Source organism: Xiphophorus maculatus, chromosome 5, assembly GCF_002775205.1.
Source record: "Xiphophorus maculatus strain JP 163 A chromosome 5, X_maculatus-5.0-male, whole genome shotgun sequence".
Classification (NCBI taxonomy): domain Eukaryota; kingdom Metazoa; phylum Chordata; class Actinopteri; order Cyprinodontiformes; family Poeciliidae; genus Xiphophorus; species Xiphophorus maculatus.
This window is the reverse complement of record NC_036447.1, coordinates 19,813,086-19,837,382: the sequence shown is the minus strand read 5'-3', so window position 1 is coordinate 19,837,382 and position 24,297 is coordinate 19,813,086. Positions and strand designations below refer to the sequence as shown.

The 24,297-nt window shown below is 39.2% G+C and overlaps 3 protein-coding genes across 5 annotated transcripts; all 3 read right to left on the bottom strand.

Moving 5' to 3' along the window:
- Positions 1-666: 666 nt before the first annotated feature.
- acp5 (acid phosphatase 5, tartrate resistant) lies at positions 667-4,464 on the bottom strand. The gene is made up of 6 exons (XM_005797233.2): positions 4,330-4,464; positions 2,988-3,078; positions 2,695-2,894; positions 2,469-2,593; positions 1,517-1,862; positions 667-1,430 (listed from the first exon to the last, which is right to left on the bottom strand). Exons 2-6 carry the CDS (start codon positions 3,076-3,078, stop codon positions 1,191-1,193), a joined length of 1,002 nt encoding a protein of 333 aa, XP_005797290.1. The 5' UTR covers positions 4,330-4,464; the 3' UTR covers positions 667-1,190.
- A 698-nt stretch (positions 4,465-5,162) lies between these two features.
- LOC102236732 (interleukin enhancer-binding factor 3-like) lies at positions 5,163-18,316 on the bottom strand. Of its 3 annotated transcripts, none has more exons than XM_023333141.1 (20): positions 18,163-18,316; positions 17,688-17,838; positions 17,382-17,493; positions 16,527-16,690; positions 16,147-16,309; positions 15,911-16,070; positions 12,012-12,103; positions 11,485-11,580; positions 11,026-11,137; positions 10,855-10,952; positions 9,659-9,767; positions 9,444-9,575; positions 9,162-9,346; positions 8,724-8,837; positions 8,495-8,626; positions 7,553-7,714; positions 7,334-7,469; positions 7,204-7,242; positions 5,625-5,954; positions 5,163-5,524 (listed from the first exon to the last, which is right to left on the bottom strand). In XM_023333141.1, exons 2-20 carry the CDS (start codon positions 17,786-17,788, stop codon positions 5,421-5,423), a joined length of 2,541 nt encoding a protein of 846 aa, XP_023188909.1. In that variant the 5' UTR covers positions 17,789-17,838; positions 18,163-18,316; the 3' UTR covers positions 5,163-5,420. The 3 variants fall into 3 exon arrangements, with proteins under 3 accessions (XP_023188909.1, XP_005797292.1, XP_005797293.1); XM_005797235.3 differs by having other exon boundaries at positions 17,688-17,802; XM_005797236.3 differs by having other exon boundaries at positions 17,688-17,798.
- Positions 18,317-19,400: 1,084 nt separating this feature from the next.
- LOC102230099 (prostaglandin E2 receptor EP1 subtype-like) lies at positions 19,401-23,999 on the bottom strand. The gene is made up of 3 exons (XM_014476059.2): positions 23,736-23,999; positions 21,945-22,837; positions 19,401-20,338 (listed from the first exon to the last, which is right to left on the bottom strand). Exons 2-3 carry the CDS (start codon positions 22,794-22,796, stop codon positions 20,069-20,071), a joined length of 1,122 nt encoding a protein of 373 aa, XP_014331545.1. The 5' UTR covers positions 22,797-22,837; positions 23,736-23,999; the 3' UTR covers positions 19,401-20,068.
- Positions 24,000-24,297: the final 298 nt, after the last annotated feature.

Genomic DNA, 24,297 nt, shown 5'->3' with positions numbered 1-24,297 from the left:
GTAAAAGTCCAAACACAAATCCAATTAAGAGTCTGTAACATTAAATCTGGATGTTACAGACACTATATGTATAGGGCCTGTGAAATTGTTGTTTCCAGACACTATACATCCAATCTGAATGAACCAGAAATATTTAACAAAGAAAAATGGGCAAAAAAAAAAGCTTTATGCCAAACTGGTAGAGAAATTAGGGAGGAAAAAAAGGGAAAGACAGCAAGAAAAAAAGGGACCAGGAGGGAAAAAGTAAAATACCGTAAAAAGAAAATTGAGGAAAGGACAAAAAAACAAAAAAAGGCAGCACACAAGAAAGAACAGAAGAAAATGATGCAAAAATGTATCAACGGAGGAAGGACTAGGAAACAGGTAAAAACAGGGGAGTCAAACTTAAGGATAACAGGAAGGATGAAATAAAAAGGAAGAAGGTAAAAAAGGATGAATAGGGGATGAAAGGAAAAGCAAACAAGACAAAGAATGGATTGGAGGACAAAAAAATAGAGAGGAAAAAAAAATCTGGAAATGTAAAGATTTTTCCATATTTTCCAAACCTGGAAAACCACCTGAAGTTTTCCACACTAAAGAAACCCTGAGTGTCATCTTGGATCATCCTCCTTGTGAAGGATGTTTACTTGGCATTGACTATTTTTGTACAAACAAAATGCAACGTAGAAACTTTATAAAACATTTACTTAATTATTTTCACATGTTAAGAAAATGGTTTGAATTGATTTCACAGGAAAAGAAAATCCATTGCAAAGAAATTGTACAGACATCCAGAAAAAAATAAAATGGCTATACAGTAAAGCCTTCCAGGGAGCTGTGGTGTTAAATTTCACTCAAACACCAGAACAGTTTCCTGTGTGAACAACAAGTGAAAAGAACAGCATTACCATGCACGACATCTAATGGGAGGAAAACTAATCCAATATGCTGCCATTATTTGACATTACCAAATTCTACAATAAATCCCTTGAACATACAGTTTCTGAAGGAAGTCTTTGGAAACTGCTGTCAAAACACTTTATGAAACACATTTTAGCTTACAATAAATTCACAGATAAAACTTTGATTCCTTTAAAAATATTCAAAAGTATTGAAAATTTTGTGGCAAAGTTAAAAGTAGAATCAAACGTCACTAATTCAACACCACAGATTAATACTTTTCACAATAAACGATTGCCTCAGTTGGAAGTCTACCCGAACTTCCTCTGGGAAAGGACGGTGCGGAACAGAGACGTGCCTTTAGACTGGAAGTAGGTCAGGAACAGCATGCTGTTTGTGACCTCCGCATGAACGAAGCCCCCCTTAGTCGATTCCTGGCCATTGAAATACTTCAAAGAGTCCTTGGGGACGTGGTCAAAGTGACTGAAGTCAGGATCCACAAAGTTCCCAGCACCACTCACTACATAGCCCACACCAGACTCTTCAAGATACTGTGAAAAAAGAAAGAAACATAAGAGCAAAGTTGAAAAAAAAAAATCTGCAAACAAAGTTGTTTGTTAAATGTTCTGGAGCTGACCTGCAGATTGTGGTCGTGTCCACACAGGTACGAGGTCACGTTGTGTTTAATGAGCAGAGGGCGAAGCTTTTTCAGTAAGCACTTTGTGGGGCCGTGCTCAGACACGGACCAGACCGGATAGTGGCCCGCCACCAACAGGAAGTCCGCCTTGGACCGGGCCAGCCGGTCCTGCAGCCAGACCAGCTGACGGTTGGCGTCCACCGCACGCAGGGGGCCTCTGGGCTTCTCGTCAGTGAAGTCGTCGGAGTGTCCACAGAGCATCACCGTGTCGAGCATGATGATGGTGAGCGTCTTCCCCGTGTTGGGGATGAGGAAGTTCAGCTCGTAGTAATAAGAGGGAAACTTCCTAACGAAGGAGAAACAAAAAATGTTCTCTTCACAACTTCTGGTTATTTGTTGGGAAATGCATAAGAAAGTAGAATGCCTTTAAATAAATTTATTTCAGAATTTCAGCTGAAAGAGGGAAGTTGGTACACATTAATTACAGATAGATTTCAAAGGTTACTTCTATTTTTGGAAACTTCGACTCCAGACCTTGTGAATTTCCCTAAACCCTTGTATTGGCTTTGCTGCACATCCTCTGAAGACCGAGGTCATTTGTACACTTTTTTTTTTTTTTACCCCCACTTTCCTTCCACTAAACTTTTCATTAATATACCCAGAAACAGCCCTCTAAAAAGTTGCCCATTAGCAATAACTCAGAAGTTTAGCCTTTGTGTGGACAGTGTCAACAACTACCTACTGGACATTTGTCCAGTCAGCAGTCTTTCATGATTGTACAACATAAAGAAAGTAATTTCTTGGTTACACTGCATTTATTATAAGTTATCAGATTTTTAAAGAAACTGAAGAGTAGGTTTTTATTAATTAAAGAAACATTTTGATTATATTCCTCTTTGTGTAATGAATCTATACAAGTTTCAGGTTTTCAATATATTTAAGCACACCTTACCATCTGTCGGACCTTTGAGAGTACTCGATCTGAGCTGTGACGTTTCCTGCATGGTCATGATTACCGGCCACAACATACCAAGGGACTCTGAGATACTTTGAGGTGTACACAGACTCAAAGGTTTCCTTTAAGTAGGAGATTTAGAAGAGACAGTAGGTTTGAGTTCACAGAAAAAAGGCTTTTTAGAAGGGTGTCTGTGGTCTCATACTAGAGAAACTCAACAGACCTGAAACCGTGGGGAATCCACACTTTCCACACCCTTGTAGTAGAAGTTATCGCCAAGCGCCAGAATAAAGTCAGCGCCCATCTGCTCTGCTACTTTGCTCATTTCCTGAGCTGTAGTTATCTGCACAGTCGTGACATAAGGCGCGGAAGGGAGTCCACCCCAGTCCCCTAAAGCCAGGAACCTAATGGAGGTCCTGTTGCCTGGTAGGGTGTAAAACAATACCAGTTAGCTGAACAGCAACACAACTAGGGTCATTTAAACTCATGGTAGTCAAGGTGAAAACAAACACTTACTGCCATTTGCCCCCAGGTCTTCAAAAGCAGCAGGATAGCAGAGGGTCACACCGACGACAGCGGACAGGAGGGTTAAAAGAGCGAATGCCATCTTAAAAGTAAAAATAATCAGAGTTTCAGAGCGCTTAAAGATAAATCAAACAGAAGTGAACCAGGACCACATCTGAAACTCAGCATCCATGTGATCAAAGTTTCAAAAAAAAAAGAGGAAGAACGGGCTGAGCAGGTTTTGCACGTTAGCTCAGAGTGTGTGGCTGTACTTCCTCTTTATCTTGCGACTGCTGCAAACAACAACAACACTATCGTGAGTGTGATTGGTGCAGCTTGAAGCCGTCACGTCCCAGATGGAGATAATAAAAGCCAATGTGGCCATATCTATGTGGCAGAGAGGGTCAGAGGTCACAGTTCAGTGTTCCAGAGCATCTCTGCCTTTTATAGAACATCTCATTTTATCATGACACTTTAAAGGGCACCTTTACAAGAGTATTAGGGTCACACCAAGACAAAAAAAAAATTGATTTGATTAAAGTTGCAATATCACAACAATGGACTTGTACGAGAATAAACTAATTATAATAAAGTAATAGTACTATAAAATAGTCAATATCATGAGACTAAAGTTGCACAATTATAAAGCCAAAAGGACATGTGAATGAAGTCATATTACTATGACTTTTCTCAAACTATTGACTTTATTCTCATAATATGACTTTTTGTACGAGTTTAATCTCATAATATTATGACTTGATACTTGTAATTTTGTAACTTAATTTTTTCTCAGGTGGTTTTAAAAAAACATGTAGCCGTGTTCTGGCAATAAATTATTGTTTTTAAATCAATGCTAGAAAATTAGCCATTTCAAAAACCTTCCGAATGCAATGCCAGAAATCAGCAACCACAGCCTGTTACCTAGCAACCCAAGGGGAGCTCCAGGGTCTTTGGTCGGCTGGTTTTACTGCTACATGACCTCTGTATGAGTTTCATGTGATTTCCAGCAATGGCTGCTGGAAAACACAATTGTTTTGTTGTCGACTTCCCATCCAGAAACCACTTGTTGCATTCTTGCTGGTTGTGCAGGAGGCTCTACTTCTGCTTTTCAAAGATCTACAAGTTTGTATAATTGTGCACTAAAATGTCAATATCTAAGAATTATTTTGTACAAAAAATTTAACCATGTTTTGTATAGCTCAAAAATCTATCTCAACTTGTTCAATGACGCACAATAGATCACCTTTGAAAGAACACTTAAGCCTAAAAAGCAACAGACAACTCCTTTTAATTACAAGCTATTCAAATGGTGTACATTTGTTGAGATAAAAAAAAGCAAATTGAAAAAACTCACTGTGAGGAGATGGGATCTGGCTGACTGTGTCCTCACACTTCTCCCCCTTCCTCTGCTATTTATCAGCGCTCCTGGAGGAGAGGCTTCAGGAGTCCACGCTGCACAGGCATGATCCTTGATCACAGCCTGACTCAGGACCAGGCGGTGACCGGTGCCACGTGTGATCCTTAATGGTTAATATAGCTCGTGTCTAGACTTTACTTCTAACACTTCTGCATTAATCACGTTTTTTCCTGCTTTGCTTTCAGCTCCAATTTCTGTCTTTCAGATTTTTCTTATGGAAAATGGAGCGTGTTATATAATCGGATGGGTCAAGTTGTCTGTCTTGGAAACTCTTTTGTGTCTTTGATCATGTTACAAAACACAGTTATAAAAGTCCAGAAAGTTAGACATGAGTTCACTTTAAAACTATATATTTTCAAACCTAAATTAAGCCTCATAAGACTTTTAAAATATTTGAAGAGAAGTTTTCATGTCAGATTTTGTCAGAACTAAATTCCCACAGTTCTGTCCCCTTAAGCCCAATTTAACATAAAAATGGGTGTTCCTGTAGGATATTGAACATATTTCTACTTTGGTTAAGATCAAAACATGGAATCTGGAAACAAGCTGCAAAGAGGTATGGATGGACAACTGGACAGATGAATGGTTTCATGGAGAGATGCTAAAACACATGGTGGAATAGATGGCCAGATGGCTTAAGGAAGGAAGGATGGATACAACAAATAGATGGAGGAAATATTACTAGATTACCCCATGTTCTGTCAATTTACTATTGATTAAAGGTATCTATAGCCACAAAACCTTTTTAAAAAGCAGTTAACTGAAACTTGTTTTCTTAGACCAAGGTTAGAGCATCTTTATTGACACCAACAAATCCTTAAATCAGAATTACATCCTGATGAAGAACGGAAACAAAACAGTTTCAAACTGCTGTGACGATGTTAAAAGAAACCTGTTTCACCAAATGTCAACTAAAAACATACAAGTGATGAAACAAAATGAAATCAAGAGGGTTCTCTGGTTTATCATCAAAGCAGAAGACACAGACTTTACAAACGGTGAAAAAACAGTGTTGTTATTTGCAAGGATCAGTAATTTGTGTATCCAGAGTACTGGCCCTGGTTTTGTCCTCCATAGTTCTGGTAGGTGTCAAATCCCTGTTGATTCCCCCAGTTGACCTGGTTCCCCCAGCCTGTGTAGAGAGATCAGATCAGAAATATATTATTTTATCATCTGCTCCCTCCAACAGACTGAAAATATTTAAAGACATCTCAAGAGTAACCAGTTGTTACCGTAATCGTATGAATGTCCTGCTGTAACAGAACTAGGATAGGCTGTGCTGTATGCAGAGGAGTTTCCTCCCTGAACCACAGGATTGCTTTGGGTCAGCATCTTCTTCTTTTCCTCTCCATATCCGTAGCTATATGGGCTCTGCTGGTCAACAGGTGGGGGCATGGAGCGGTAGCTTTGTCCCTTTGTGTCGCTGGTGCTGGGTACGGGTGGGGAGGAGTAGGTGGAGCTGCTCTCTGGGTAAAACGTACCGTAGCCTGTGCTGCTGTCCGATTCAGCCACGTTGGTGTTTTTGCCAGTGTTGCTGGCAGCATTGTTAGCATAAAGTTTATCTGAAATAGATAAACAAATTCAGGCCATTAGTTCTCTGTGAGGGTGTGAGCAGTGCATATATGAGTGTAATTAACAGCGCTAAGATTCTCCTCTGGACAAATTGATTGCTTATGAATGAGCGGTGTATTTCTGCAGATGTCAGTATGGCCATAGGAAAAAGCCAGATGAGCTTGATTTTTTTCATAAATTACTGTCAGGACATAGTTACAGTTTAAACAAATATGTAAAAAAATATATATATATATTTTAATAGTTAAGTTACTGCAGGTTTAAATTAAAGACTTTTTAGATCATTCTCATTTAAATGTAACCGTCCTATGGTTCTAGTGCATTTTTTTATGATCTCAGAGCATGTTCTGTTGAACCAACCCCATGAATAAATATCTTATGAATTTTGGCCCACTATTCTGTAAACAGAATTTATTTAGTTCATTGAGACTTGGAAGAAATTCATTTTTCAAAGTTCTCTTAAGGTCTGGAACAGGGTGAGATAGAGATTTTGATTCTTTGCAACATATTGATTTATTTCTCAGTGATTCTGTGGTAGATTTGCAGCAGTGTTTGGGATTACTGTCTTGCCCCATGATCAAATCTTAGGACCAATCTTTATCTGTCGGACAGATGGCCTCACATTTTATTGACTGCAAGGCAGAAGTTACAAAAGCATAGACTTTAGACTTGTGCTCTAAAAGAGTGGGTTTCTAGTATAAATAATCCTGTGATGCTGCATGACAAGAAAACTATCCAAATTTGAAAAAGTAATTTATTAAATTTGGCTCAACAGGCAATAATAACGTCTAAAGAAGGACTAAACAAAACACTGTTTGGAATACTAAGAATTTTTTTATTTATATATTTTAATCTCTTAAGATTTATCCTTGAAGATATATTTATATTTTTAGCAGGGTGAATATTATGATTTGTCCATTTCAAACTGATTTAAAACTGCTGATAAATGTTTTAACTTGTTAGATTAAATGTTAAAAGATCCTTATAGTAAATTGAATTAGAGGAATACCAACGGATTTGTGGTGTGAGGCACTTAAAAAGTTATAACCCTCCATTGATTTGTGCTCATCACAATCTTATCCAAAGTAAACTTATTCACAGAGATCACCTGTTCAAAGTACATTTAGGTAAAACACATTGAAGGATGTGAGCGCTGCCTGTGTGAGATTCTTTTAATCCCCAGCAGGTTATGCTCATGTGTTCTGGATTGGCCATGATTATGGGTATCAAAATACTTACGATAGCCTGTCCCAGCGCTGCTCTCATAGCTGTAGTTAGCTTTAAAATGAATAAAAAGACATTTAGTGATTTCCTCATCCATGAGCTTCTTGTTGCAGATCCTCTATCCAATCAGTGTAAAACCTCTTACTTGTGTTATAGCTGGGTCCAGCGCCAAAAGGCTGGCCCCGGCCCCGGCCCCTGGCTTGGACCCCTCTGTTGGGACCCCAGCTTCGAGCCCCGGTATCTGATGGAATACCACGGATTGTGCCAAATCCTGGGATGTGCTGTAGAGCAGGATATTTTAGATGGTTTAATGTAAAGCGATAAAACAATAAAATCATCAAAAGGAGTTTCTCCAATAAATTACCATGTCAGTGTAGATAACCTTCTTCTTTGCAGACATTCTGTTGCTGTCTGAAGCGTCATCATCATTTGGGAATAACTTTTCCAAAGCAGCGAGGGCAGCGTGAGCCTTTGCTTCCTTTTTATTGGAGCCTTTTCCTTGAAACTTCTGCCCATCAACTTCCACCTGAAACACAGGACAGAAAACTGTTTGCTTTGGACCATTTCTGCTAAAGTCTTCATTTTATTACATTTTTGGTCAAACTTTTATTGAATATCTGACTTTTTAAATCAAGTGAATGAAAGTTTCGTAGGGGATCACCACTCGATCGACCCCGATTTCCTTAATTTTGGGTGATTGGCAATCTGCCAGTACTTACATTTCAAACCAATCTTATCCATCTAAACTCCTGTACCAACACAGAGATCTGAAAAGCAGCTACTGCCTCCTTTTGTTTTGCCATGAGACAAGGCTGACTGAGAGGCCAGCCAGGTTCTGTCCTAACTTTTTATTTATATTTGAGAGCTTTACTTCATGTGCAGTTAAAACAATTTTTTTTGTTTTTTTTGTTTCACAGATACCGTTTAATGTTTTTTCAGTAAAATGCAGTATCACATCTTAAAGTGTTGGTTCTAAAAATAAATCATTTTTGGTTAAAATCGGCAGGTCAGGCTTTTTAACAATTGAGTTATTGCAGCCAGAAGACTGTGATCAGTGCACCTCTGAAGTTTAGAGTAAAACTAAACCAAAAAAAACAACAACTTTGTATTGCCTTTGAAGGTGGGCTTTTTTCTACTTGGTTTTATTTGATTTCATTGATTGCTCATTCTGTGGTTTAGTTACTTTATGGAATATTATTTTATTACCTTGTAATCCTCAAAAAAAAAGCACCACGTTGTTGCATTTAAAAAGTAAACTGACATTGACCTCTATATTTGTTTGTACAGCATGATGCTGCTGACTCACCTGCATGACGAAGGACTTGGCGCTGGACCTTCCAGTCTCTTTAAGCACCACATACTTCAGGCTGCGGCGCTTTTCGTTGAGCTCCATCACAGGGTTCTTCCCATTTTTAGTTAAGAGGGGACCCTGACCAATCTATTAGCAGTTGAAGAGAAAAAATTTAATCAAAAATGTTCTTCTCTTAAGGCACTGTGTATGATTCTTTAAAGAGAGTTCAAATAAAGTCCTTTACCTCGTCTGATGCGGTAGAAGCTGCAGCAGAGTCAGATTTCTGAGAGCTTTCAGTGTCGCCACTCAGCTCTGATTTTGACTCCAGGCCTGTTGGAAGACCAAGATCTTTCAGGGCCTGTGAATAAGAAACACACCAAATCAACAGCTGATACAAGCAGGTTTACTGGTCAGGCGATCTGCTTAGGTAGAGTCTGCAGTCTGATGCTTTGTGTTTGTAGGAAGGAGAACCTCAGCTAAGCCTGTCTCAATAAGCACTAAATCAATTAATCGCTTGACAAATTAAAATAAGCTCAATAAATTCTATTTGCATTTTTGTTTGTTTTCCTTCTGACAGGCCTAACCTCAGTCCACTTTGACAACAGTAATAGGCCTCCAACATTGAGGGAGGGGTGTGAGCTTAACTGACTTCATTTATGTAGAGAAGATTTATTAGCTTCACCTTGATGGCGACGTTCAGCTTGGCAGCTCGCTTAGACGGTCCCGAAGCCTCGTAGGTTTTGCCCTTCACATCCACAGACATGGTAAACACCGGCTCATGGACTGGACCGGTTTGAGAGATAAGCCGATACTCCAGGCGAGATTGATACTGGTTTAGACGCATCACAGGATTTATGTTTGGGTCAACTATTAGAGGAACAAGATGAAAACGGTGAAAAATGGTATAAAAATGAACTCAGACAACAGCCGTTTGACAAATTTATTGTACTCTCATAGTTCTTACAATGTTTCTTTAGAAAGCTTTTTTCAAATTTCTTCTCTTTGCTTTTTGATGTCAACTCTTCCTCATCTTTCTCCACTGCTGAATAAGGCCTCTTAGCTGGGAGGAAGTATTGAGAAGCAGGAGTCATCTGACCTGCATTGAGCCAGAGAAACAAAGTTGAGACCCGACTCTTTGAACAAAGTGCAGCTCCACAGAGGATCTCTGTTGTCTAGTACCTGTGCCGTCTTTGCGGGTGTATTTCAAAAGTTTTTGGGATTTATAAGGTTTGTTGTCCATCCCCAACACCTTGTACATCTGTCCAAAAGCCCACAGCCTCAAGGCAAACTGAGTAAAAAATAAAAAAAATAAATAAAAAGTTAAGCAAGACAAGATGTTAATTGCAACTGAGGTGAGTAAAATAAGTAATGAACAAGTCAATGTTTTTCTCAGTAATTATATTAATATTTGTGTGGAATAATCAAATGTTAGCAAGAATCAATAGAGAGAAATCAATACAAATTAGTCCATAAATTTAATTATTTGTAATGAAATAAGTATTGCTGCAAGGGACTGGTGACCTGTCCAGAGTGGCCTCGCCTCTCGCCTGTTGACCTCTGGAGGTAGACACCAGCACCCCTCACGACCCCACTAGGGATATGTGTGTTAGGAAATGGATGGATTGATGGAAAAAAGTATTGATCACATGGCTTTCTATGTAAACATCATAGAAAGCCAAGTAACCAGCTGAATTTTATCAGTGTTTAAAAAGAGTTCCTGCTGTTATGTCTGAACCAATAGAGGACTGGTGACCTACAAAAAAGAGCCTTTTCATTTCACCAGAGTAGAGCACTGAGAGGCATGATTAGTAAAAGTAAAGACTCAAGACTGTTGCAAAATATACCAATGGTAATTATTACAGCTATATTTCTAAATGTTACCATGAGGGTCATTGCAGCCATAATACAGAAGTGGAAAAAAGAAAAACTATCACAAAAAAAAGCCACGGCCAAGAGGCCTCTTGTCAGACGTCAGAAGCATAATCAAGAGTCGTTGCAGGAGTCAAAAAGCCGTGTAAAGCTTAAAAAACAAACACCTGGAAAAAGCAGGTACAATTTTTCCAACTACAATGACATCTACACAGTCACTGCGCAAGACCCGACTGTCAAAAACAAAGTCAAAGAAACTGTCAAGTGAAAGTTAAACTGCTTGAATAACCCAGCAAATCACTAGACTTGTATCCAGATGAAAATCTATGTAAAGAATTGAAAATCAGAGTAAATAGGAAGACAGTTTGTGTGGAAGACAACTGGTGTGAGTATTATGCAAGTGGCTCTATTGGAAACATTTTAACTGAGAAAAAGGTTGACATGTCAAATACTAACCTTAACACCTCTGTTTTTTAACATTTGCATGCTTTTGTATCTCACCATACCTGAGCACTCTTTGTTATGTCGTCACGCTGCTGCTCAGTCAGATTTGCAGTGGCGTCAACATCTTCCTTTTCACATGGGTCCCTTATGCCGGGGCCGTCTTTGAACAGACACGTTTCAGTTTGGACATTCATGCTGGTTTCCAGGCCATTATGGATTGAAGAGAAACTCACCTTCCAGTAGGATTCCAGAGGCGACGCACTCTAAAACTCTGCGGAAGGATTCACCTACTGCCATTGGCCGCTCAGATGTACTGATGGCTTTCTCTACCAGCAGTTCAAGAGACTACGTGAAAAAAAACAACAACAAAAAACAGCACCATTTCAAGTTAGACATTACTTGAAGTCAAAATTATACTTGGAAAAAATTAAAACAGATCATAGTCCTTTTAAGACCTTCAGAGTTCTTTTGATAATCCTGCTGTGTTTAGTATTAAGACATCAAAAAGAGAAACTAACAAGCTAAATGATTCGCATCATTAACAGGCCTTAGCCTTGCTTCATTAAATCTACTCTTGAATAAGAGAGAAAACATTAAGTACTTTGTAAACCATGAGCCTGTGTGTATAATTTTGAGCTGGACAAAAACATTTACCAAGCTCTAATATGGAAAAGTAGAAACAGATTTCTCACCCATTCTGAGAGGGGTGACCAATCGGGAACCCGTTTACACAAATCCCTCATTACTCGGATCACAATGACAGCAGAACTGAGATTGCTGACTTTAGCCTGGGACACAAAACAAAAACCAGTTGAGTCAGAAAGCCTGTCTGCCTGCTCCAAAGAGACCTCGGTCTGTGCTTTCAGAGTTTTCATGAACCAATTCATAAAACAAGGCAAGCATGGAATAGCAAGAACTACTGAGCCATCTCCACATCAACTAATACACGACCTGTCAGGTTTTCACTGATCTTTGCACAGTGCTAGAGTTGAAACAGAGAAAGCTCAGCCTTAAGATCCAATCCATACCAATGAGTTATCCACATGTGTCATTGGTATTGATTAGCAGACCATCCTTTAACTTTAAAGTTAATATAAAAGGTAAGCATATTACCTTTTATATTAAAGGTAATATAATAAAACTAATAAACTGTCACTCTCTATAGGTTGAACAAAACATAAAGGAGAGATCAATTAAAAATAATGACGTGAATGCAAACCTGGAACCACTTGGCGTGGCGGAGAGACGCCAAGGCAGTTAGGCATTTCTGCCTGTCCAGAACGTCCGGCGGATCGTTGACCGATTGCGTTTCTATTGACGAGGTGGGGTAAGAAGAAAAGGTACAGTTTGACCAAGGGGGTTGGCTCTGTCTTGCAGCTCAGGGAGCAGCAGCTTTCCCCAAACCAGCAGAAGCAGGGAATGGGGCTGTCAGAGTATCTAACGTGGCAGGCTTTGTTCTTAGCCAAAATCATCTAAAAAAGATGTGTGCAAACCTTCTGATTTACTGTAAGTGAAAGAATTAGGGTGACATTCACAACATTGCTTGACATGTTGTGAATGTGTCTGCACTATTCATAAAAACCCCTTTCCATCAGCCTCATGGCTTGGGTTTGCTGCCCTCCACTTCCTGAGACAGTGTGTCCAGTTGGTCAAAGGTCCAGCGGTCCTACAAAACTTCACAAACTATAAGGCAGTCAGTTTAAAATCACAGGCATAGAGAGAAAAATTCACGACTGTCCCATACTGCAGCAAAACTGATCAGTCCCTGCCCAAAGGTGGCTTCTACCAAATGGAAAGAGTGGAAACAGACTAGAGCTGCAACTAAAGATTATTTTAGTAATCGATTCATCTATCAATTATTTTAACAATTTACTGGATAAAAAAAGTGCCACATTCTGGAGACTTTTCATTTAGTCACATAAAACACTTTATACAATACTGGAAATACATTAACAAATACAAATAAATAATTCAATTACTTTTTAAAATAAGTAAGCAAACATTTTATTGCCCAAAATGTAGCATTCATTTAGTGAATGCTGGATCATTTGCAGCAAGGAATGCACTTGAAGCAAAAAAAACCAAAAACTTCAAGAATCAATATGTGAAAAGCTCAGCCCTTTCTGCTTGAATTATCAATACAATGTAGGGCTGATTTGTTGGGGGTAATTTTTATTACCAATTGGACAGCATTAGGTGCTCTATATGAGATTATTATTATTCTTAAAACAGAACTTGAACCAAGTTAAGCTAAATCTATCATTTGGGAGTTCTGGGTAGTGCATATTATTTTTTTTTTCTTTTTAATTCCTAAATGCAAAATGAATATATTTCAGCCCTTGTACAAAAAAAATCCTTAATTTTAAAGAAAATCTCTGGTTTTGACCTTGAATCAATGGCCTGCAAACGTTTAGAGCTCAAGTGACCAGACGACTTAAGACTAATGTCAAGCAGTGTCTGATATTGTGTGGAAAAATCTTGTAAGGTGACAAATTTCTGTCCTACATTGTGAAGCCATTAGAACGTCTGCTGCTGTCTCCAGACCCTCCTCTTCCTCTCTTTTGTTCTCCTCACCAGATGACTAATAATAAACACAGTAAGATCCACAGCTGACTGATGTCTCAGTTATCTTTGTCTGATGCAAATCTGCTGCAGTTGTACACACTGCGACACGTTCAAGTACTGTTTGATTTGTAAAACTGCAGCTTGTGACAGTTAAGGATCAACTTTCCTCAGGAATACAAATAGAGACTGCAGTTTTGTCCATCACTAGTTGAGAGCATAAACTTGGCATGTTTACAAAAACTGGAGGCCTGAAACTGGTCACAAAACTCATCAGTTCACTACCAATTAAAAACTGTTCTAAAACTAGAACCTCCCCACGCCCCAAAAAAAAAAAAATTAAAAAAAAAAAAATCTGGCCTTTAAATTAATGCTCTGCAACTTTAGACTTCCACAAAACCTTTCCTGCTTTTTTACAGAAACAACTAGCTGGACAATTATTTGTTAAACTGTTAAACCATTTTAAATAAATGTTCTCCCTCCTTAATAATTGACATAAGTTTCAAGCTAAACCACATAATCAGTTTTGCAGCAGCTGGTTTTAAATGTACAGATTTAGCATCAAGAGCATGCAATCCGCGCTTTGACTAGTAATTCTAGCAGGGGCTTGGACAACATAACTGAGCCAATATTATCAGCGTGAGCAGAATGTTGTTAGCTACGACAGAGGAAACAGATTCCTCAAATCGTAGCTCACAACAAAACAACGTGAGGACCACGAGGCAGGAGCTTATTAGCCATTTGCTCGCTGGCATAAGTCTGAGCCAGTCGCTGTACCAACACCACTGATCTAAAAAAAGATTAACACTGGGTGTGGCTGCAACATGGTCACAGAAAACCTGCGATAGCTTTTGGGATTTTAGGACAAAATATTGTGACCCATAAATCAGAGAGGCACGTTGAAAGACAGGAAAAACCCGAGACGCAATTCCTCATATAAATTTTCACAACGCATGTCGTTTCGTCTCGTTTTATTGTCCAATTCAACACTTTTGTTCATGTTGTTCATGTGCTGGATGAAGTTTTGTCTCTGTCAGAGACCCTTCCAACATCACATCGCGCCACAGATCATCCAATTATTACGGTATTTGAGCAGAACTGCACAAATCAAAATAATTTTACACACTTTCCCAGACATTCAGTAAGTATGCAGAGATCGACAGCGGTCCTTGTCCAAAATACGCCCTTGAGAGGTCCTGCAGCCAGCAGACTGGAGACTAGATCTCAATGTAATTTCATATTGACAAACACTGAACAAACAAGTAAATCAATGTAAACCGAACATATTTTAATTCACTTTTAGACCACCATTTGAGAAAGCAGTGTAACATTTCCCAATTTTAGCTTTTGTTTAACATCTTCTGGCTCCATTTTGTTGCTTGTTGTAACTGCAGGATGAGTCAAATGTAAATCATCTGGGATGTGTTATTGAAAGGATCCTATTTCTGCCATTGCTTGAGTGGATATGGGCAGAGCTGTGAGCGCATGCAATGTGCTGCGTTTGTAACACCTTTTTGACTTTCTTTCTTCAACAGGTTAAACTATGTACTCTTCTATTTATAACATAATAAATAGATTAACAACTTTATATTGAGCATTCTCATTTGGTTTTCTCTGTGCTGTATGTATTGCAGACCTAATAAATCCACCACATATGCCCGAGCCCATTCATAATAAAATTAATTCTGGCCTGACCTGGCCCCAATTTCAGATTGGCCTTGGGTTATAGGTCTAAGCCAGGGGTGCCCAAAGTCGGTCCTCGAGGGCCGGCATCCTGCATGTTTTAGTTCTCTCCCTGGTTTAACGCACCTGGACCAAATGATGACTCGTTAGTAGGCTTAAGAAGAACACTGACATGCGGAGAAGGTTGTTGGTACCACCAGGGAGAGAACTAAAACATGCAGGATGTTGGCCCTCGAGGACTGACTTTGGGTACCCCTGATCTAAACTCTACGGTGAAATCCCCACACCTCCTGTGCACAATCACAGCAGTGAGCAGTCCGTTTCCATTTCCTTACAAACTAGTTATGATTTTGTGGCAGGTCAACAAATGGGCAGTAATTATCTCAAACATGAACAGCTCAGGAGAAGAAAAGATATTCTGCAGTACTTCAGAGGATGGCTACTCCCTGAATCTTGAACTACATACAAATCATTTTACGCAAGCATAAATAATAATTCTTTCACCCTGCTTAAAGTCCACACAGACATACACTTTCATACAAAAACTAAGACCTGCTGCTGAATTTAACTCCAGATATTCTAGGAATAGATGGTAAATAAACCATATTAGTTAACACAATAAATAGCTGAGTGCAGGTTTTAAGTTCAGATAGTTAATATGACCTTCTAAAATATTTCCACTGCAGTGTGAAACAGAAAACAAGAGTGAATGACAAAAAATAATTGTGCTGACGCTGATGAGCCACACCCAGGGGACTTTTGGGATAATATCTACTGCAGTTATAGATCAGTGGAGGAGTACAGTACCTGCCTACTGACATCACACAGAACAGACCTGTGAGAGCTGGGGTGCAGCCGGACAAATATACGCACCGTTCCCCTCTGCCTCAGCGATGTTAGTCTGCTGCTCCTCCCGGACCAGAGGTGATGTCAGGTTGATGACGAGAGTCGGGACAGACTCCTTGCTACTGGTCACAACAATGACTGCTTCCTCCGGACGCGAGCTTACTGAATATGTTCCAGCTGAAATTAACTGAAAAGATAAGACATTAAAGCTGTGAAAAGTGTTTTTAGTCCGCCATTAAGCAACTACAAATATGACTCCGTACCTCTAGCTGTTTAGCTAACTGTTCCGTGACTTCATTAAATAAAGTGATTGTAGGCGAGCTGGAGCAAAGCAGCACCAGTTCCAGTTCATTGTCCCCTTTCAGAAGGAGTCCTTTAGCAACTAGACCGACCCTCATAAGAGCACGCAAAACTCGCTCTTCGGATCTGGTACCAACAAAAACAAACAGAAAATATAAACAACTTTCATGTTACCAGTAGTTGGTATTGTGTTTTGTTGTTGAGAAACAAACAAAAGAAAGACGTTTCATTGTAAGTTTGACTCATGCTATTCATAAGAGCATTCTCTGATTTTTCAACTGAGTTTAAATGTTTTAGTTTATATGTTTAAAAGACGTCAGACCAATTAGGTCAGCTGGCTTACCTCCCTCCATCAATCTGTTCAGATAGTGTTTTAAAAGCATGCTCCACATCAGAAATAATCGTCTGCACAGCTTCTAGTTCCTCAGCTGAAGGATACACTTCAGAGTGCTTCGTCATCACGAGGCGATTCTGAGGCCCAGTTTGTTTTGGAGGGGCCATAATCTCCTGTAGTGAAAGAAAACAAAGACTTGAAATCAGAAGAAAGTAATGTTTACATAAAATCCACTTACAAATCACAGAAAAACAATTAGATTTTGCTCTATTCTATGATTAATTGTTATTTCAGTTTTGACATAAAATGGGTGTGGAGTTTTTACATTACATATAGAGTGCTTGAAAGAAGTCTTGTATGCAGTCACAAAAACATGGAAATAAACAGAAGTTATAAATACAATTTACTTGTGGAAAAACATTGCATCTGCGGTTACAACTAAAAAGGAGGAAGCTTCATATTTATAAAGCTCTAAAAATCACATGTGAAAAAGAAGGGATATGACTACTTAACACGAATGCCGAAAGACAAGCCATTATTATTTACACATTTTTGTTTAAATTGTTGTAAAGAGTGCAAGACCTTTTTAAATGTTATTCTTAGTTCAGTTGTCAAGAGAGAAAAACCTCAAATCTGCAAGCTAACAAGACCCTAGCGATTTTAAAAAGCAGACAACATCCTAAAATCATTTTCACAAGACGTAGATGTGCGGAAATCTACTCCTTGAAATTAATTTTATGATAACAGGACTGCCACACTCTTTGGAAGTAAAAAAAAAAGGCCAACACGTGGATGGTTTAAGACTTTTGCACAGTAGATCATGAATCGTGTGTGCTATTAAGGAAAGAGGGAAAAAAAAACAACCTCAAGCTGTCGTTCATCCTCCAAGTTTTGAACTGCAGCAATGTATTCATGGTACTGCCTCAGCTCCTCCTCGTAGCACAGACAGTCGTACCAATATCGCAGCTCCTCGTACCTGTCAGCAGTGACAACACAAGGAGCAGAAATAGTACGTTTTAAAAATAAAACTAGTGCTAGAACCTCCAACCGACCCCATATGAATTGTTTTTAAGAACAATCATGACCAGATCCTTTCACGATACTGAGTGACACACTAGCTTTTGTATTTCTGTGCAAATCTGTAGACATAGAGCATGTTTTCAGCGCTACCTGTCAAAGTCCTCAGGCAGAAGACGGTGGCCTTGTTGGATCAGTTCGTCCCAATATAGAAGCTCTTCATAGGCCTGCTGTTCGTCCCACTCTGAAGCCATGCCGTCCTCCCTGCCTCATGTAGTATAAATAAAAACTGTAGTTGTTTATCCTGCCACAGAAAAATGTCAACAACGTAAAATGAAATCGTTTACGTCACGTACATCGTAGCGTACAGGTGCTAGTAGCAGCCAGCGTTAGCGGCTAACAAGTGCGCAGCAGCTAAACTTGAGCCAAACTATCAACTTGTGCATGAATGCTTGCAATTGTCATTAAGAGGGGATATGTCTTTTCAATAAATTGATAAGTAAAATCTCTATTATTCGCTCTACATTAATTAAAGATGTAAATACTTAATATTAAGCACCGTTTACCTTTAGCTAGCTGTAGCACCTGCACGAACTCAATGAGTTTCATTAATGCTATCACAGCTTACCTCTAAAATCGGGCATGTGCACAGTTTTAGACCTTTCAGACTAACTTCACCTCCCCTTTCGTAGTTTTTCTGATGGTTTTATAAAAAAATAATTCATAGCCGTTAGGAATGAGTACGTCGAGCCTTTTCTTCACGTAATACAGTGGCTGCAATTCGGACTACTGACGTAATATCGCCCCCTGGGGGTCCGGTGGTTGAAGTGCACTCACTGTTGGATGTTTTCAGACTTTTGCTTAAATACGCAACCGAGGGTTAATTGAAAATTTGAACTCTATAATGTTTATAAAAATAATTAACTCAAACGTATAAAAGAAAAGGCATTTGGATAATTACAAATTCTGGAGCACAGCTTGCACTTTCTTTAGTATCTCGTCTTGCAACAAATATCAATCAGATGAAAACAAGCAAATTCTCACAATCGTTGATAATATTTGATTGTATTCAAAGGACCTTCTTCCCTTCAACATAAAGTAGTTCCAATGTAAGTCATTAAGCACAAGTCGAAAGGCACAGCAATTCATTTAAGACCAGCAGCAGTCTGTATCTCCTTCCAAATTAAACTGAACACTGGGACATCAAGAGCGAAGAATGCCATTTTTTCATTTGTATGTCTTAATGAATGCATACAAAGCCACAGAAGTTTCAATAAAGTGCTGAGGTTATGATGTTTGGTTCATATTCAAGCAAATATGATCCAACATTTAAAGTTCTATATTGTTTTCCATCTTTTACCATCTCTTGTTTTTCAGTTTTAACTAATAAAAATCTCAACAAACAACATGAGTTATTCAGAAATGCACCACATTTACATTGAAATCTTACTGGATGTAATGAATATAAGAAGCATTTGAAAAGAGCAAACAGTATTTTATCCAAAAAAAAAAAAAGATCTTATTTTTAACCTTCTCACTGCTGAGCTTTAATGTTTATTGTACTTCTGAGGTAAAACACGGGTAGTCCATTACACGCTGAGTCAAGCTTTAGTCAAAATATTATTCTCATATGTGTTTCTGATTTATTAGATTATGATCTCTGTGATCTTTGTGGATTGTCCTTTAGCAAAAACATATCTACTGAAAGTGAAGAACATAATAAACTGAGCAGGACATCTCTGTTGGAAATTTTTTTTAAGGGGAAAATGTTGCTCATCGCACTCAAAGGAAAGCCGCCAGAGGGTTTTCAATACATTTACCTCTTTTGCAGATCTTCCAAACAAGACAGAATACAAATAAGAGCAGTTTTAAACTAAAAGCACATTGCATGGTTTTATTTACATTCAGTTTAAAGTGTTTTACATGTTCTCAGTAAACTGACATTCAAGTATTAACTCATAAAAAGCGAATTATGTTATACATTGTTGTATAAAACACACAAAATAATACTCAAAGTCAAAATTACATGTGAACATTGGACATTCTGTAATAAATTACATTCAGTAGAGTACTAGCAAAACACTCGATTATTTCTGGGTTTGCTCCAGAGCGCCCTCTGATTTTTATACCGATGTAAGTCTCAGAGCTTTCAAAGCTGGTCAAAGTTATGATAGATTAAACCTTTCCCTTTTACAAATGTTCTACAAAGATTAATCAAATTAATCTTTATAATTTCATTATTTACATCGAGAAATAAGGTATATTCACTTTTTCAAAGTAATCAGAGCATTTATGATATTTTGTGCAAAATTGTAGCCTTAGCTAGCTTGCATTTTTCAGGTCAGAGAAAAAACATGCTGGTAAACACAGTGGAGTCTGAAAAAAAAATAAAAACCTTGATTGATCAAGAAAACCTCCAATGCTGGACTGCTTCCTCATCATAGCAACAACATCTCCTCCTTCAACTGCTGTTTCTGTGTTTCTAAAGGTTTGTGTGTTCAGTGACCTGCTAACATAACAAAAGCATTCTTTGCTCAGACTTGCTGAACTTCCTTCTGGTCCAAGCTGGGTAAAAAGCTCTTCTCCCAGCGGCCCGTCACGGTGTCCTTCAGGCCTGCCTGGCACTTTACAATGAGGTAGATTTTGCGGAGCACGGTGCGGCGCAGCAGGATGTAGACCCAGGGGTCGAGGATCTGGTTCCAGGTGGCCAGCCTCACTCCTATGTGCATCAGAGTTTGGTAGTTGGTCAGGTTTTCACCCACAGTTCTGCTGGAAGAATGGATCACCGACATCAGAGCAAAGATCTGGTGGCAAGAAACACATTCCTTATTTGTTAATCTATAGATTAAAATGTGTCATATATTAAAAACATTAAATAAATGTTAAAAAAGTAAAGAAAATTGAGTTGTTCTTGTTTCAAAAGCAAACCTTGTAGGTTCTGAAAGAATCTTGCAGTTTTGGGTCAAGTTCTGAGTATAATCTGGCTCATAGAGTCACTTTCACAATGGCAAAGAATACTTTTGACTCAAGATTCATTCAAAGCATCATAATAGTTTCATCCATCCATCCATCCATCCATCCATCCATCCATCCATCCATTTTCTAACACTCTTGTCCCTAGTAGGGTCGGGACTATAAAACAAAATCAAACACTTCAATAAGGTTTGTTACATATAGAATAAAAGGTGGCATTTGTTTTTCTATTTGCTTTGCTGTTCTGTTGCATATTTATATTTGGTCAAAAAATAAAAACTCAAAAACAAGTTTGCGCTCACACACACCTTTGGTGACATCACACCAGGCATTGGACAACCGACCTGAGTCCTTGTGATTTCTTCCATTTATTCACATTTTTTACTCACATTCCTCCTTTAGAGGTGAATTTAAGTGTTTTATTTACTTATGCCAGATCAATTCTAGTCTTTCTCATGATGTCATCGGCACCCTTACACATAAAGCAAAATTAAGAATTTTGACTTCAGGGTTTTAAAAACTTGGCTCACAACTTTAGGTCCAATTCGGTTCAGGAGGTTCTGCTGCTGAAGAAAAAGTGGACTGAAGTCATATTGAGCTCACAATCACAATGATTCATTTTGGGCCATATGGATGGATTACAGGGAGATTGATCCAGTGGATCAAGCTTGAATTTAACAGAAAATAAATGGTACCATTAACTGTTAGGCATTTCTACATGTTCTCCTGATGCATTGGTAAATTTTCTCCTCTCCGAGTCTAGGAACTGCAATCTATTGAAACGTAAGTACCAGTGATCTTTGTCAAAAGTTCTGGGTTCTCTTAGAAATAGCTGTATTTATTATTAGATGTGCAGAGGCCCATTTTCAGCAGCCATCTGTGTTCCAGTGGCACATTTTGGTAGCTAATCCAAGTTTACCTTGATGAAGGGCTAATTGATCATTTGAAAAGCCTTGTTAAATCATGTTAGCACAGCTGGAAATTGTTGCAATGATTAGGCAAATTGACAACTAAAATGCATAAGGTTTGCAAGGCTGTAATTGCTGCAAATGGATTCTTTGATGAAAGCAGAGTTTGAAGAACAAAATTATGATTTCAATTACAAATAGAACCTTGCCAATGACTGTGCTTCCTTTTAACTTTGCAACTCATATGACTGATAACACATGAGTGTTCTTGGAACAATCTCCAGCAGTTCACCCAGTCCTTTTGTCCCACTCTTCTTTGTCATGTCACATCATGTCACATCATGTCATGTCGCAAGTCATTCAGATCTTTAAGGACCAGGACATTCTCAGATCATACCATTACCATGTTTGACCTTTGGTATGATGTTTTTTTTCTGAAAGGTAATATTTGCTTTAATCTAGCTGTAACAGGAGGTATGTCTTCTAAAACAGAACAACTCATTGGAAAACAGATTTTATTGTTACATACCAGCAGAGGGCTCCAGCAGATGCATGAGGTGACCATGATACCAACCAGCTGAACCACCATCTCTATGTCATGGGAGCGGGCTGAGTGATGGGAGCCAGGCTGCCTCCTGATCCGGGCCAGTACCAGCGTCAGTCCGCTCATTGTGTTGCACACGAGAGCCACAGCCAGTGAGGTCAGGCCGAGTCCGGAGAACAGCGCCACAAAGGCCACGTCCACCCCCATGGTGTCATTGAGCACGTTGATGAAGCACCAGGTCTTTGGTTCCTGATAGGTGTATGAGCCTAGCTGGAAGCAGGGCAGCAAGGCCACACACAGAGCTGCCAGCCAGATGACGGACAGGCAGACTTTTGTGCGAGTTTTGGTGACAAGGGATGAGTGCAACAGCGGTTTGGAAACGCCCAGGCATCGCTCTGCAGCCATGGCACAGCCCATAAACAGAGGGCAAAGGCCAAAGAAGACCATGCTGCCACCTAGGAACTGGCACATGCTATCAGAGGAGTCCTCGGTGCTCTGTCCGCCGGTGAGGTAAAGCCTCAGGACCAGGGCACCTGGAATCACATGGCCAAAGAAGTCTGTGATCACCAGAGAAGTAGCAAACAAGAGGAATGTAGCTTTGGAGCGCCGGCGCTGCAGAGAGTAGGCATTGACCAGGATGAAAAGAGCCACCGTGTTGGAGATGATGCCTAGCGACATAGGCAATACCACACTGATGACACCACTGGTTTGGTTCTGCACAACAGTGACATTTTCCTGCTGCTGCTCCATGGCCTTCACCATGGCCTCCACCACAGAAGCACTGCCATCACCCCAACGAGGAAGAAGCGAGGAGTTAAAATGCTTCAAAGTAAACATCTCTGACCTCTGAAGTTTATGGGGTCCATTGTCAAAGCAGGCTGCAGGAAAAAAGGAAAAATGTGCAGTTTTAAAAGTTATTGGATGTAATAAGGCAAAATTAATGTTTCAGATCTTCGAACACACTTTGATATCAGACAAAGGGAACATGAGCAATTACAAAAATCGACTTTTCTAATGATGATTTCATTTATTAAGAGAGAAAACATTGTTCAACAGAAGACATGTAGAACAGGCCAAATGTTTTTCTCTAGCACTGTAAGCACAAAAACCAATAAAAATGAAAAAAACCCTGCATGTATGATCAGTGAGTCTGTCAGCTGTAATTTTGGATAATTTAACCAAACTCTCTTTGCATGTTACCTCAAAAACACCAAATGAGGGAAACACACTTTGAGAGCAATGTTTTTCAGCTCTGGAGTTCAGACTCTAAGAATCCAAGAGCAATGAAGCAATTCTGGGAGCGATAATGACTTTCATATTTCCAGTTCTCACGTTCAGCCATGAAAGTCTTATGTTCTTTTTTAATTATTATAAAGCACTTTATTAGAATCTGTCCAGACAAGAAAACTCGGCTATTTTAGGCCCCATTAACCTAAGCACCATCACATATGTTGTTTTTTTTCTTTTAAAAGGCCCAATCAATTCATTATCTATTTATTATTGTCTTAACCAGCTACGATCTCTTTCAAATTTTATTATGTATTAATATCAATCCGATATTCCGACATAATGTGAAGCAAATCGACCAAAGAAGCGGCTGTTTTTAGCTGTCGCACTTTACATAATGAAAATATGCAAATATAAAACCCAGCTAAAATATTAAATTGATGATGCTAATCGCATTTCTTGTCTTTTAACAAAAGTCTTTTTTTTTGTTTTACCCGGAAAGTTGATCATTTAATTTCACCGACAGCTAAAGATCAGAAATTAACTCACCAATAAGACCAGAAAGTATTTCCAGAGCACCTGAATCTTCCTCGACGTCTCTCTGGAGCAGTCCCCGCGATCTAAAAACTATTGAAAAATGTATTTTCAAAAGTTTCAGAAGTCATATTTTTCTCAATAAAATCCACCGCTGCTGGGGTAAATTAAGCAAGGAATCGATGTCCTTCGATGCGCATTGTGTGTGTGTGTGTGTGTGTTTTTCCTCTGCAGGCTCGGTTCGGCTGACTGACCATGAGCTGGAGATGAACGGAGCATTCCCACTGACGCTGAAACGCCGTCTGGTGTTTTTATAGCGCGCGCGTCTCCTCAGCCTGTGTGGGCGTCTCTGCGCGCGCGCCCCCACGACCAGGTCATGTCTGCTGCAGCAGTCTGTTTACATTAAGTGCACCATCAGCCAACGTAAGTTCAACCTGTTACTCACCTTATATGCTTCACTAAAATGACCTCAAAGAAGATTAGGTCTGTTTTATCTCAGCACCCCCACACAAATGCCATCCTCAGGTCAGTAAATGGTTAAAAAGTCGCTGCTGGTATCAGTTTATGGTGAAGATGC

Bases quoted from the DNA above. Each gene is read 5' to 3' on its own strand.
- acp5 (XM_005797233.2), bottom strand. From the start codon at position 3,078: ATGGCATTCGCTCTTTTAACCCTCCTGTCCGCTGTCGTCGGTGTGACC. The intron at 1,863-2,468 runs GTAAGGTGTGCT...CTCCTTCGTTAG, and splicing joins TCTCAAAGGTCCGACAGATG to GAAGTTTCCCTCTTATTACT. The intron at 1,431-1,516 runs GTCAGCTCCAGA...CTTTTTTCACAG, and splicing joins GACACGACCACAATCTGCAG to TATCTTGAAGAGTCTGGTGT.
- LOC102236732 (XM_005797235.3), bottom strand. The intron at 16,691-17,381 runs GTTGTTTTTTTT...CTTTCACTACAG, and splicing joins AGGATGAACGACAGCTTGAG to GAGATTATGGCCCCTCCAAA. The intron at 10,953-11,025 runs GTGAGTTTCTCT...GTCTGTTCAAAG, and splicing joins CTCTGGAATCCTACTGGAAG to ACGGCCCCGGCATAAGGGAC.
- LOC102230099 (XM_014476059.2), bottom strand. From the start codon at position 22,796: ATGTTTACTTTGAAGCATTTTAACTCCTCGCTTCTTCCTCGTTGGGGT. The intron at 20,339-21,944 runs GTATGTAACAAT...TCTTGCCACCAG, and splicing joins TCTGCTGGAGCCCTCTGCTG to ATCTTTGCTCTGATGTCGGT.